Source organism: Pseudorca crassidens, chromosome 2 (genome assembly GCF_039906515.1).
Source record: "Pseudorca crassidens isolate mPseCra1 chromosome 2, mPseCra1.hap1, whole genome shotgun sequence".
Classification (NCBI taxonomy): Eukaryota; Metazoa; Chordata; class Mammalia; order Artiodactyla; family Delphinidae; genus Pseudorca; species Pseudorca crassidens.
This window is the reverse complement of record NC_090297.1, coordinates 185,213,734-185,228,457: the sequence shown is the minus strand read 5'-3', so window position 1 is coordinate 185,228,457 and position 14,724 is coordinate 185,213,734. Positions and strand designations below refer to the sequence as shown.

The 14,724-nt window shown below is 52.3% G+C and overlaps 1 protein-coding gene across 19 annotated transcripts in view; it reads right to left on the bottom strand.

Moving 5' to 3' along the window:
• The window catches only part of PPP1R12B (protein phosphatase 1 regulatory subunit 12B), a 208,429-nt gene that overhangs the window by 26,654 nt on the left and 167,051 nt on the right, over positions 1-14,724 (bottom strand). For all 19 annotated transcript variants that reach the window (XM_067729929.1, XM_067729930.1, XM_067729916.1 and 16 more), the window contains 3 exons: positions 4,630-4,646; positions 1,361-1,490; positions 417-521 (listed from right to left, as the gene is read on the bottom strand). In XM_067729929.1, coding sequence (XP_067586030.1) covers positions 417-521; positions 1,361-1,490; positions 4,630-4,646 — 252 coding nt within the window. The remainder of the gene's footprint in view (positions 1-416; positions 522-1,360; positions 1,491-4,629; positions 4,647-14,724) is intronic.

The following is a 14,724-nucleotide window of genomic DNA, read 5'->3' as shown; positions in this document are numbered from 1 at the left end:
TGAGGGTCTATCTCCCTGGCGGTGAGTGCACCGCCCGCTCTGTGCCACTACTGAAAGCAGGCCTGGCAGCGAGAGGAAGAGCTTTATCTGGTTCCTTGTTCCGGCACAGGTGCTGCAGGACGGAACCCAACGTCCCAATGACACCTTCGTCCTGGGTTTGCTGTGACCAAACCACGACCGACAAGGCAGGAGGCACACACTGCCCACGACCAAGCCCTGACGCTGGCCCACGCTCTCCGCTGAGAAATGAGCAGATGACCCGTAAGAGTAATTACTAGCACTCGGGGGCCAGGAACGGTCCACCGGACCATCAGTTTCCAATTTTAAGTTCAACGCGGTGTGAACCCCAAACCAAATCTCTGGGAGGGGGAGGGCTGACCTGATTACCTCGCCCCCTCCCCTCTCCCCCTCCTCACCTGGGCCATCTTCTCAAGCTTGGATTTCACGTCTGCCAGCTCGAGCTGGGCCTCCTGAAGTTTTGTCTTCAGTTTCTGGTTTTCGGTCAGGGCGCCCTCGTAGAGCTGGGGGAGGGAGAGGATGGAGTCAGGTCCCCACCCTGTGGGCGGAGCAGGAAGACAGAAGGGCCCAGGGACAGAGGATATTCAGCCAAGGGCTCTGGCTCTCCTGCCGCTGGAACCCTGAGGTCCCAGGTGCTGAACACAAATGATGCTCCACTGCCAACAGTGTTACTGCCCAGGAGGTGGGGTGGGGCAGGGAAGGCCGTCCACCACCTCCAGCAGGGAGGGCATGCGCATGGCTTAAAGACGTGGCTCCCACACAAAAGAGGCTTCCTTTTGGAGCCGCCCTCCTGTGTATCCATCTTAGCCAAGTTCTGTTCAACAAAACATTTTCTTAACAAAAAAGTTTTTTCCTGGCATCTTAAGCACTTGAAAGGGCAGGTTTTTGAGCCGTCCCTGGAGCTGGGTTCTCTCCCTCAAGAACCAAAGGCAACGCAACATAAAATGATGGAAACCCCCCAAACCAGACTGTTACTATTTACCGTTGCCGAGAAGTATCTGGTTGACGTTCACAGGACCTCATTAAAAGCACGTGTTTGTTAAAAATATCAGAGTCCATCAAGTGATTCTCCGGGCCCAGGCAACCAGCATTACTCTTATTTCCCTTTCCACAATTCTTAACCCTTACTTTTTCCTACACCTCTAAATATCTGACTTAGGCGCATTTTTACTGCACTGAGAGCAATACGTGAAGGGGTCTTCATTCAGCTGGTTGAGAGGGGGGTAAATGTGCTGGCCGTTAGCATCTGTCGCTGGAGCACCTTCCCTCCCGCCTCTCAGCAAGGAAGAGGCAGGAGGGTCGAGTGGAGGGGACCCCTGCGCGGGGACCCGGGAGCCCCCACCTTTCTGTAGTCCCTGCTGCTGTCTTCCCCCGCGCGGCTGCTCAGGGTGGCCAGGCGGGCCTCGCGGGCCTCCCGGCGGGCTCTGGCCGAGGCCCGCTCGCTGCTGGCGTCACTGCCTCCCAATTCCAACCTGTGGGAGACACAGTAAAGGTACAAGTGGCTTCCGAGAACGAAAAGGTGGAGGGAGGTGATGCTTAAGGGCGGTGGGCGCCTTTCCTAAGATGTGCTTGAGCACTCTGGCCAGAACAGGCCCGGGCCTCCCCGCCTGCCGAGGGCACTGCTCGGGGGAGGAGGCCAGCACCCACCCAGCATGGAGCTGACTCGGGAGGTCGGTGGTGTGGCTGTGTGCCGACGGCAAGCGCAGAGCTTCTCAAATTAGCTTAGGGCCAAACAGCTTCCCTCAAGAGCATGCTTTTAAACGCAGAAGTTTCTGGGATCTCAGTGGCTCTTAGAAAATGGTTCCAATGAAGTGCCAATGAGCCAGAAACACACGGGCCTGGAGCTGCAAGCAGGGGTGGGTGAGGGTGGCAACCTGGGCTCAGCAGGCCGGCTGGACCCCCAGAGGTGTCGGGGGCGCCACCCGGTGCCGGGACAGCTCGCGTTGCACCCTCTCCTCTGGACGCCACACCTGTGACAGGACTTCATGTCTCGTAGCGACTGCACTTTCGGGGCGGACGGTGGCTTCGTCCCAGTACTGACTGGTCCATGAGTCAAGGGCCTCTCAGCTGACCTCCTGCTTAAGTGGACGGATGACTGGCACCCTGGTCCTTCACACTGGCTCCTAGTTTTCTGGCACTCTGCTCTTTCCAAGCTAAAAGGCGGCCCACGGAAGGGCCACGTGCAAACCAGCCCTCCAGGGCTCTACCCCTGAACCGGGCGGTGTGAAGAGCCCCAGCTGCGGAGCTTCCGCCCGCGTTCCTGTCCTGCAGGGGCCACGCGGGGGTGGGGGTGGGGGTGGACTAGGTACCAGAAGAGGCTGAGCAGGGGTGGGGGCAAAGCTGCTGATGACACCAAGGGCTGTCTTTTCCTCACAGAGGTGCTCAGTCCTACAACATTTTCTACTGCATTCTTTTCCTTCTCATAGTTAAAAAATCTTTTGTAAATAGAAATCTCTTTATTGACTTTCCTGATTGCAAAAGCAATACATGCATGTTGAACAGTTTAAGCATTGGAACTAAAGTGTCTAAAATAGAAAGTGAAAGTCACCCCACGGTCCTGCCCAAGGAACAATCTCTACCAACAGTTCAGTTCATATCCTTGCAGGATGTTAAACAGGGATGTCAAAATAAATATTTCTGTAAATAAAACCAGAGAATACCTTCTGTGGTCTCTCCCCTATACCTACGCACTCACGACTGCAGGCATCTCACCATGTAAGTAAAAACACATTTGCCGCGTTAAAAAAAAATGACTGCGTAGCCTTCCACTGTATGGCTGTATGACAGTTTAATCCTCTATTGACAGACACATATTGTTTGAAATTTTTTAGCTACTGTAAATAATGCTACAATAAGACTTGTCTGTAAATCTTAGTGTATTTGTTATTTTCTTAGGATAAAATCTTAGCAGTGGAATTGTTTGGTCAAGAGATAAATAATATTTTAAATGCAGATATATATGTTACCATACTGCCCTCTAGAGAGGTTTAAAACTTTTCAATCCAATAGGAGAAATATCTTATTGTTGTTCATTTTAATGCTTTAAAATCATTATGGAGGTTCAATACCTTTGATTATTTACCTTAGTTTCTGAAGGGCCTATTCATAGCCTTTGTTAATCTTTGCCTCATTATATTGCAGGAGCATCCTACATACACGGGGGCTTTTAAAACTATCTAACATAGGTTGCAAAAAATGTTTTTCCCTACTTTCCTTTTTGTCTCTTTTAATAGCAGAGATTTTAAATTTTACGTAATTAGAATGATTCTTTCTCCACTGAGTTGGAAAGTCATACATGACTTTTGGGGGCTGTCGACTGTGTTCTAGAATCTCACTGTTTTAACTGCTACAGTTTTATAGCATATTTTGAAGTCTGCAGGGAAATTTATTTTCACAAATGGTCATTATAATGTAACAGAGTTCACAAGAAATTAACTGTAGCAAACAAAACACCACTCTCCACCAATTTTGCAAAGCGAATTTTCTGCTGGGTTAGTTGGAAATTATATTTATCCTAAGCTGGTTCTTGGTGAGAGGGCAAGCAAAGGAAGAATACATGCAAGTTTGTAAATTTTAAAATATATTAATAAGGTAGAACCAGCTCAATTATTAAACAAATTATGAAACTCATTTGCCCTATGGTATCCTGTAACTACATCTTCCCAATCTCCTCTTAATTTCGTCATCAGAGGAACAGTGGAAAATGGGAGATTCAAACTCTGGCTCCACATTCTCTATTATTTTATAATAATAAAATAACGCGAGCTTTTCTCTAGTTGCAGCGAGCAGAGGCTACTCTTCGCTGCAGCGCATAGGCTTCTCATTGCAGTGGCTTCTCTTGTTGTGGAGCATGGGCTCTAGGCGCGCAGGCTCAGCAGTTGTGGCTCACAGGCTCTAGAGCGCAGGCTCAGTAGCTGCGGCGCGTGGGCTCTAGAGCGCAGGCTCAGTAGTTGCGGCGCAGGGGCTTAGTTGCTCTGCAGCATGTGGGATCTTCCCAGACCAGGGCTTGAACCTGTGTCCCCTGCATTGGCAGGCAGATTCTTAACCACTGCGCCACCATGGAAGTCCCAGTCTCTATTATTTTATTTTATTCTTCAGCAAGATCAATTTTGTACCCTTAGGTACTAGGTGAAAAATTACAGAGGATCATTCCCCAAACTCTGATATGCTTAACTTTTCAGCAACTGCAAAGCAGGTCTTTGGTTCACTGGATAAACTATTCCTGGGCCCCATGTGGGTACAGGGAACAGTGTCAGGCTCCCTGAACCAGCCAGTCAGGCTGGCCTCTCCTCTGCCCTGAGTGCCCTTCTGTACTTCCATCCCGCCCCTGAGACGGCCTGTCCAGTCATCTGTACGCTACACGAAGGTGAGGACACTAATGTCTCCCTAGCCCTGGCTGGGGGGAGCGGGCACGGTGCTCAGGGAACCAACATGGAGGTGGGATGCAGCGTGACTGGACAGAGGGGCCCGTGCGGGGGCCGAAGGGAGCCGCTTGTGACTGTGGGGCTGTGGAAATGAGACGGGAGGATGGAGAGAGGCTGTTACACTAGGCAAAACCACGTGCAACCACACATGCGTCTACTCACGAGTGTGAGGCAGGCAAGGTCTTACCTAGAAAGTCGTTCATGCTGGAGAAACAAGAGACAAACAAAAAAATCAGCATTAGCAAGGGACTGACATTTATTATTTCCGTTTACAAATGTACTCTTCAAATCAGACATCTCAGCTTCACGGCTGAAGACAGGGGTGCAGCCTCACAGTGTGAGAAAAGGCTCCTCGGCTACGCGCCCACGCCTGTGCCCATAACTTGCGAGACTTGAGGCTTTGGGAGCACATCTCATTAAACTGGAGTCCAGCAACGTGTGAAATGATCACCCGCCCTGCCACCTACCAAGCCGTCCTGTGTCCCAGGACTGCCTGGGCCTGTGTGACAGGCTGCCTCTCTGGATCTCAGCGTCCATTCTACCCACCTCCCTCCACTCACACCCTCGGCCCTGCCCGTGTGAACACGGTATCCATGGCTGTGAAGGTCCAGGACGGTCCCCACTTCCTCCCAGGTCCCTAGTGAAGGGAGAGGAGAGCGGGGGAAAGGCCCACACCCACCCCTAGGATGGTGGTAAAAAAACGAAAAGAGTAACAAAGTACTGAGATCTCAGAAGAAAGGAGTTTACAGATTTGACCTCTGAGCTCGGCTACCTATGGTCGCTGCAAACAACAATGATTATGCCTTTTACATTTATTTTTAATCACAGATGACCTTTACCCTCTATCTCCACTTTTTTATAAAAAGAACTGAGGCCAAAAAAAACCTCAATTGATTTAAATGTATTTTTTTTTCCCTCCTTTGAGGTGTTAAAGAATAACAAAATCCTCAAGGGCAGACAAAAGAAGGAAGACGAGAAACCAGGCCCGATTACCTAACAGAAGCAGCGAACCCCTGCTCCTCTGGCCGTCGCCTGGGGACACTGCTCTGTTGAAGGTCACACCGCGTGAGGGCCCCACATACCACACCCTGAAGCTGCCCAGGGGGGCAGAGCGCCAGCACTGCTGGCTGGAGGGACCAACCAGGTGACCTCGCTGCAAGGTGGCTTTTCCCCGTGGACTTCTGTCTTGAACCCGGGGCTTCCATTCATCAGTCCTCTCGTGGGCTTTTCCAAAACGTCCTCAGCCTAACCTCAGTCTGGGAAGTTCTCTCTCCACAGGCCTAGAGCTGGGCCTTCTTCCACGAATTGTAAAAAGTCCCCCAGGTGACCCATCATGCAGCCCAGGTTAAGCACCACTAACCATGGGCTTTTTAATGTGAAGACGTGTCCCATCTGAGGCGGAGGAATCGGTGAGAGACCGTGCGCTGTGTCTGTAACGTTCTCCTATGCTGGAATCGGGCACCCTAAAACGTGTGAGTCTGGGATTCAGGAATTCTCCTGTCTCACATTTATAATATCCCATCAATCACTGCTTTTACCAACATTAACTAAGGGTTGTTTTTCTCTGACTTGAAGACTTTTGTCAAAAAAGAAACTAAATTTTAGCCACGTCTCAAGAATTACTTAATATATAAAAACGCTTCCAGTGTGCTCAGTGGTGCTGAGGTTTCCCCCGGTGGCCATGCCCACCTGCCAGCTCTGTGCTGAGAGCTGGGCTTGGTGGTGCCCGGGGGGCGTGGGGGGCATTCACAGCTCAGGGGGACTGCCCAATGGGACACGCCCCAGACCCGTGAGTAACTGAGGCCGGACTCCATCCCAGGCAACGCCAGGGGCCCTACTGAACTGAAGGACCGCGGAGAGCAGGGCCCGTAGGGGAGGCCCCGAGGAGGGGCAGCAGAGAAGCTGTGTGAGAGCAGTGCCGATGGGCCCGTCTGAGCTGCGCGGGGCAGACGGGGAGTCCGGGGGCCCCTTCCCGGCAGAAATGGACGAGAAGATGATGCTCGGGAAACGCGCACACACACACATCCAAGGTCTCCCCGCACCCCCCTCCCTGCGGCTTGGCCACCGCCTCACTCCCAGTGACGCCCCCAGGGCCTGCACTGCTCACCAAACACCCAGCCAACAGCTCAGCCTTCGGGAAGGGGCCTGCCAGCCTCAGCATCGGCTGGGCCTGGGAACCAGTCTCTGTTCTGACATCTAGACCAGCGACTCCTCAACGCCCTGCCAGCTCCGCCTCGCTTCGCAGCTGTGAACGCACCACACTGGCTGCTGCTGGTTAGAGCAGCAAGTTAACTCAGGACCTGGGAGACCGGGGTGGGGCAGGGCGGGGACTGAGCTCACAGGCTCCCGTCCACTCTCCCGCGGCTTCTGGGCAGAATGGCCTTTCTCACGCTCCATCGCCCCCATGGGAGAGCCTCTGGGAGCCTCCCACGCCCTCCCCAGGCACGGAGAACGACCCCTTTACAACCTCGCCAGCTTGCCCCACGCCTTGGTCGTCTTCTCCCACAGAAACCCAAGCACACCTGTGCCCAGGGCGCAGACGGGGGCCTGGCGACGTGACCGACAGACGTGTCTGTTTACCAACTCGGTGGTGCCCAACTGTGGGATCTCACTTGAGGGTGCGGTAACATCCTCTCTGTAAGAACGTGATTCGTGGGGGGAGACTTTACTACATGTCCAGCTTTCAGTCTGCTGTGCCGACGCTGGCAGCGGCCTCTCTAAGTGAAGAAAGTTCTTCCTTTCATTAAGGCAGGGAAATCTGGCTTCTCCCAGGCCTCAGTCTGAGCCATTCTGTAGTATCAAAGCGTACTACTCATCTCCACTGACCGACTCCTATCAGAGCACCGGGTAACTAACCTTTCCCACTCGGGATGGCCTGGAAGTACTGCGGAGCTGCTGATGCCATCATCGCACCAGCAGAAGTTCTCACAGGGCAGCATCGCATGCAGTGACACTGAGTGGCCTCTACTGAGGAGGCTGATACAAGATACAAACAGGCAAAAACTTAAAGACACAGAAAATAGGTTAGCACTGCCACGCAGCAATCAGAAAAAGCCCACGGGGTCCTGGCAGCCCCAGGCAAGCCCTCCCCAGAGGCCAGCCTGGAGGGCGGTGCGTCCTACGGGGGCTGCCCAAGAGCGGCACTCCTATCTCTACCTGCCAGGGGTAATTGAAAACAAACAGGACAGTCTGCTGTTTGTTGTACTCTTCAGGCATGTAAGATGCGTGTTATCAAGTTCTTTGGGATGAACTTTCATCAGGTGTTGTGACGAGTAGACTGTCACCTGATCCAGGTGTCAGAGGAAACAGGGGTCCCTCCAAGCCCGCCCTCCATCCTTCTAGTACTCCCCCTCCGCGCCACCCCCCCAAATCCTGGAGCCCTCTGGAACCCTCAGGCTTTTTATCATTGCCTTCAAGGACTCGCCTTAGCCACGTCCCGAGAAGGTGACCTAACTCCTTAGAGAAGAGTGAGAGTCTCAGAAAACAAGATTTGGGGCCATAGAGGTAGCACGGTTGGAGGTTGTAGAGGTAGCACCGTTTGCCATGAAGCAAACAGTACCATTTCAAAGAAGGAAGACACCTGGGATTTCTGGAGGAGATGGTGTTCTCATCGTAACAGAAATTAGCCTGAGAAGACAGTTCTTGGAGGCCAGAGGGCAAGTGGGTTAAAAGTGTACGGGACCTGGGACTCAATCCCCAGCTTCTGATAAAATGGCTTTGGTATTTAGATCATACTTCCAGAAACTACTGGTTTGCTTGGTTTCTTGATATCCTAGATAATCTGGTGTTTGACAAACAGTGGTTAGATTTAGGGAGAGAAAGTTTGGGTTTCTTGGGTAAAAGGAGCAGAGTGGCTGAACTGGTGGAGACTTAACTTCCATTTTCCCTCTTCCTCCTCCTGTCACTCAAACTGAGCACAGTTCACCGTCACCCGGACACTGTGTCTCAGTCTGAAGAGCTGACTCCGTCCCTGCAGGGAAAGCACGGAGTGGGTCTGGAGAGCAGGGGGCGGGGCAGTGCGGGCTTGCCTACGTGGTCTCGCCGGGGCGGGGGGGCAGTAAAGGACAGCGTCAGAGGCTGGGGAAGGACATCGAAGACCCTCCAGAGCGGAGCCTGAGAGTCGGCCCCATGGGCAGCGACTGAGGAGAAGCCCCAGAACACAGGGCCTGGGGCCCCAGCCAATCTGCGCCCTTCGGAGGCCAGGAGCGGGGTTCCCCTCGCCTGTGTTCTGGGAAAGGCCCATCTCTCCCTGCAAGCTCCCCCCGTGGACGTGGGGCAGCAACTCTCACTCCACTCTCGAGCCGGGTCTGAACGGCGCATCTGCCCATGGTGACGCCGTTTATTTTAGGAGAGGCCCGAGCCTTCTACGCAGCCTACAGGTTAAGAGCAACGTCCCGTGGCACGTGCTCTAGTCAGGACGTCTCAGGAGGACCTTCTGCTTGGAGACTGCTGCTCTGCCGCCACTGAAAACAAACGCCTGATGGCCACTGAGGCCGGGCTCTCTGGTGTGTCTGAGCTAGAGGCAAACGGCTCAGAGAAGGAATTACTTTCACAGCTTTTATGGCCCAACTGGGGGCCACAGACATTGTGAATGGGGCCTGCAGCAGCAGAGACTTTAGAAACCAAAGCGAACACAGAAAACAGAAAGTAAAAAGAAAGACGAGCCAGACGCACCATAATTTAAAAAATGCTCCAAAACCAAGAAGCAGGCTCCTTCCTCTCATACCTCCTGAATTCTCCCATAACAATCTCATGGGTTGGGGCCTGTTTCTAATAAAAGAACAGAGCGAAGAGCACCATGAATTCAGATGGAAACCCTGGGAAGGGACGGAACAGGGCTGGCTTTGATTTGTGAAATGTGGAGACTTCTCCGAACACCAGAGACTGGCTAGGAAACCCCCCACGAAAGCTTTTAACGTGAAGTTATCGGGAGTTCAGGAAGGCAGATAATTAAAACCAAACTCTTCTGACCAAGTTTAAAATAAAATCTTAGCTCTGGAAGCTGGGCCCAAGGGAAAGGAACGAGCCACGTCACGTGGCCACACCAAGACCAAAATGGGCCTGACGCTGCAGCGATGGGAAAGCCTCCGGGTAAACCTCCTACTTCACTTCCGTGTTCCTGGGAGAGGCCCGAGCTCTGAGGAGCGTGGGTGTGGCTGCAGTGAGGACCTGCCGCAGACCTGGCCCAGACCTGGACGCTACCTGAGCTCTGGGGACAACCGTTCTACAACGTTTGGAGTTTGAGAATCCTTCCCTATACTCGTCTCAGACGCACTCAGGCTTCCTAAGCCTTCTGCCTGCAGGGAAGAGCTCCCTCATAACGCAAAGGATCGGGGCTCTCGGGAAACTTGGAAGGGCAGCCTAGTGGGCTCCAGCTCTGAAAAGGATCTTTCTGAGTCTTACCGTTCCAGTAATATATCTGGGGGTCCTGAACAATCTGGAGATACACGTGGGGGCGGGGGGGGGGGATAAAAACTTCCACGATTTACGCAGAGGTGTGACAGTAGGGCACAGTGATGCTGAGGCCTGCGTTAGGTGCTCTTCCCTGTATCTAAAAAATGAGTATTCCCTTAATATCACCAGACGTCCAATGATATTCATTTTCTCTTGCTGCTGCCCCACCATCGGCTTGGCCGCGCCCTGCTCAGGTTCTCATGGGCAGAACCGGGTGTCTGCTGGCTGGGCTCTCACCGGGAGGACGACCGGGGGAAAACCGCTGCCTGTGGCCGCCGGGGCTGCCGCTGCTCCTGGAGGCCCCCGTGTCCTTCCCCACTTCACGCAGTGACACGGGGGCTCCTTTCCACACTCCTCTGCCATCAGCCAAGAAAGCTCTCTGCGTGCAGGGCTGGTGACTGGATCAGGCCCACGTCTCATAAGGTCGGTGACGCCCGCAACAGGCCGAGGGAGGGCCACCTCATCCCATACACGGGCCCTGGAGCCCAGGCTGGGGCATCGAAACGAGCCAGTTTAGAAAGTCCCGCTTTAAAAAGACATGGTCTCGTTTACCTGTAACATCCTCAGAGGAAGGAACATCCACAGTACACGGCCAGTCAGCTGCAGTGGGGTGATTACAGACATTCTGAATCAGAACACTGCTGAAAGCACGACTGGTGCTGGGCAAGTGTGCATCCACCGAGCAGCCGTGTGTGCCAGAGGACACCTCCAAGCCAAATTCTAACAGCATTAAAAGTATTAAGTTACAGCTAACTTCATCTTCCTTTACTCCTCGATTTGTCTTTACCAAGTGCTTAATACATACGGGGAAAAACAGGAAAGTCAAGAAATACAGTACTTATAATCCCGTTTCCACTGTAAATATTTCTGAAGAACCTCACTGCCAGATTGTAACGACCCTACCAATTTAATACTGCACGTAGAAAGGAGATGATTGAATGCTACCGCACATATTCTGGTCCATCTCATTGCATTTCAAATGGTAGAAAGAGACCCATCTTCTGCTATATCTATAGACCACGCTGCCCAAACATTACTGGAATTCTACAGCTCTTATTTTCTATGCAGGCCTGTACCTGTTCTTTATGGATATTCCCAGCTTCTGAAGACTTTCTAGATATTTTTGGGAACTCACAAAATGTACTTATTGTAGAAGGAAATATCGGAACGTACTAAAGTTTCCCTGAAATACCCAAGGCAAGCCCTTCGTGTTTAAAGGCCATCTGTAAACCCCTATGATCCGTAAGCACACTTGCAGACTGCGGCGTCTTCTCCAGGCAGCTTTCACACGCCAGGTGATGGTGACCAAGGACGACGAGCTGCTCTAACGTGTGTGGCTCTAGCCAGGGGTCATGTCACTCACATTGAACACACACTTTCACTTAGTCTCAGGTCTGCACTGGAGTGCACGAAGTTGCAGTAGCCCCTGACATCGCGCAGATGATTCCAAGTGCGGCCTGAGCGTGGCCCCCGGGGCTGTGAGGCTCTGCAGGATAGTGGTCCCGCCACCCCGTTAGGGCCATCGTCATGCCTCCTCAGCATCAAGCTTTCCAGGCCCACAGCCTGGGAAGAGGTGGATTTGTCACCTGGGAAATATCACTGTCCAGCAGCCTATTTGGGTAGCAGTTATTTTAATTTTATTCAGACTAGGTTGTGAATCAAAACCCTTGCCAAGGGGTTAGTGAGGCTCTCCAGACCTCACCTCTTAAGAGGAAACAGATACTCGGGACCTAAGTAGCGTAAGGAAAAACTTTTTCTGCTAAGTAAGTTCCACAAAAGGTTAGGGACTTCCTTTGTTCTTAGCTTTCTCTCTCTGTTCCCACAGAAACCAAAATATTAACTCACATATTTTAGAGCTGTCGACACACTAGCAAACTGCAACAAGTGGGGATCTGAAGAGCCTTGAGAACACCTGTGGCTATTAGCCCTCACTACAGAAACAGGATTTCACAGTGCACGGCAGGGGGCCGCACAGGCCAGGAGTAGAGACCAGACCAGGGTCGGCAGTGCACCCCTTCCCTGTGAGGGAGGGGGCCTCAGACAGTGTCCTCTGGGCTCAGATCCCCTCTCTGGTGGGGGAAAGTTGAGCACATCCACACAACAGTGACAGTCATCACCTGAGCGCAGTCAGACACTAGGCTGTCTGGTACACACAGCAGATAAAAAGGGTTGCCAGAAAAGAAAGCCCGACGCTGTCTGGAGGTTTCTGGTAAGGCTTCGTGGAAGGACGACCCTATGAAAAGCATCAGCCTGGAGTCAGAAACAGGGTGGTCGTGAAGAATGACACTGTTCTGCATGACCTGTCCTGTGAGAAATCGGGCACTAGCTGGGACCTCGTCAGTAGCCCAAGTGCTACTGGCAGCTCTGAAAGGTAAGGGACTGAAGCTGTCTTTGCTTCGGCCACTGAACTTGACCTTTTATACCCCCTACGGACCTTGAGTCTTCAGACGCACAAGGTTCTTTGGATTTGGGGGCTAAACTGCACTCCCAGAGCAGAACTGGTGCTGTACAGTGCAGGCCTTAGGGGCAGGAGACACGTGTGCAGGGTGCTTGATTTTTGGCAGGTGAAAGATCCCTGAGATAAGAGAAACCTCAGAAATTCAGGCTCTTCTAATTCAGAACTTGTTATAATGTAACAGGTCCGAAATTGAAGCATACCTTTGTACCATCTGCTTAGAAATTATTTTATAAGTAAATTAATAGCATAAAAAGATAAGATAAATGACCTTACCTAACGGATCTGTTTATGAGTACTTATAAAAATGGCTTTAGAGAACTATTTACTAATACACTCGCTAAAAATGATTTTAGGTGACAACCTTCAAGGGTAGAGCAGATCTTTTCTCCTTAGCAACAGTTCTAATGTAGACACTCAGAAGTAACAAAACTATACCTACTTTTAAATGTTGCAAAATTCTGACTTTATCTAAATTGATTTGTCTCTTTCTAAATTATTCTGTGAACTTTCTCCTTCTTTACAATAGGTTTATTATCGCCATCTCTCTTTTCAAAACAGATTGAATGGTCAGGGATATTAGCAATAACTCAGGAGCTATTTCACGGAGACGCAGTGGTTCCCTGGACCGCTACACAGCTTAGCGCTGCCGGCTCCAGCATCTGCTGGTACATGGGCTCAGACAACTGCTAACTTCCCTCTGCCTCAGCGTCCTCACGGGTAAAGCCGGGGGAATGGTACCCGGCGCGTAAGGTTATCAGCAGGATGAAGTGAGAGCCGCGTGCCTGCCATGGCACCTAGCACAGGTGATGCTCTATAAATACCAGTTCCCACTGCCCACTCCTCTCTGCTGGGGCCTGCTGGCTGCCAGAGGAATCAGCTCAAGCCAACTCTTCCACTCAAGTCAAGGGTTTTGACTGTCTGTAGATTTTGATTATCCAGGCTAGTTCCGACTTACCCTTTCTAACCCACAGGCATTTAAGGGTATTATTCTACTGTCCACATAGTTATACTCTCTCCCAGATAACCAACCACGGGAGGTTGATTCTGGAAGTCCACAGGAGCTGTGACGCTCTGACACAAAGACGCTGCTTTCACAAGGAAGCAGGCGGAGGTCAAAGTCTAGACACGCTTCCATGTCTTTACCCCGTCAGCTCACCGGCAGGACTCCTGTACTGTCGCCCAAGGAGGAGGCTGGGCTTTGGGCTGGGATGAGGCCTAACCCCAGGTGTGGACAGCTGCCACCCCCTGAGTGACACACAGTCAGGACCAGAAACGAAAGCAGCAGAAGGCAGCTGGAAGCCAGCCCGAGCTGCTCCCTCCAGCTCCTGATTCTAACCACCAGCTCCCCCACATATTACGAGGCTGAGGAGGAGGGAGAAGCGATGCTGCATAATCTGGGAACTGCTCGAGTGGGAAACGCTCTCCCCGGTGGCCCCGCCGGCTGTACTGAAAACGAGGACCCCAACCTCTTGACCCAACTGACCCTCCATCTCTGGATTCTCTGGGGCTGCAGCTCATCACTGGAACATCAAGTTGACCACAATACCTGGAGACAGACAGACAAGACTCAAGGCCTCCTGTCGTCCCTCATGTGACCCCGTGGTGACTGGAGAGGAAAAGGCCACGCGCGGGAAGAGCCTTCTAACCTCTTGCTGTTACTCCCCAAGGCTTTATTCCCAGCTCGGTCCGTACGTGACATCTGCTCCTTGGTTTTAATCATAAATATCAGTATTTTCAGCCCATTATTTTCTTCCAAGCTTCGGACCAACTACTTTCTGGTGTCAGTACCGAACCTCCCGAAGTCCCTCTAACTCAGCACATCCCAGCATGAGGCGCCTCTGCACTCGGCACCCTCTGCTTCCCGCCCTGCCCGTTGAGCCGTGCCCTGCCGGTTTCTACCGAGTGGCCCAAACCAAAGGCCTGAGAGTCGCCCTGGCCCCTGCCCGCTCATGGGCTCACCCCGCCCCAGTCCACTTCGAAACAGCTGGAAGGTCCTCCAACCACCGGACAGCGCCTCCGTCCAGGCCCTCACTTCTCACCAGAGGACCGACCTTACCCCCAGGCCCGCCGACAGTCCAGCCTTCAGCTGCCGGAGCGATTTCTCTAACAAGCAAACAGCTCTGATCACAGCAACCTGACCCCAACTTTTCAGTCCTTCACCCACAGGCCAGCTCTCCCAGCCCTCGGAACGACATGCCAAGACCAACACGAACCGGCCCCTGTGCGTCTCCAGCTGAACTTCTGATCACACCCCTCCTTCACCCTCCGAATTATACCTCCTGTCCCAGCCACACCGATCTGCAGCTCTCAGAGTAGTACTCTACTTCCTCTCGTCTTTTTTCCACCTTGGTCATGCACTGCTTGCTTTCA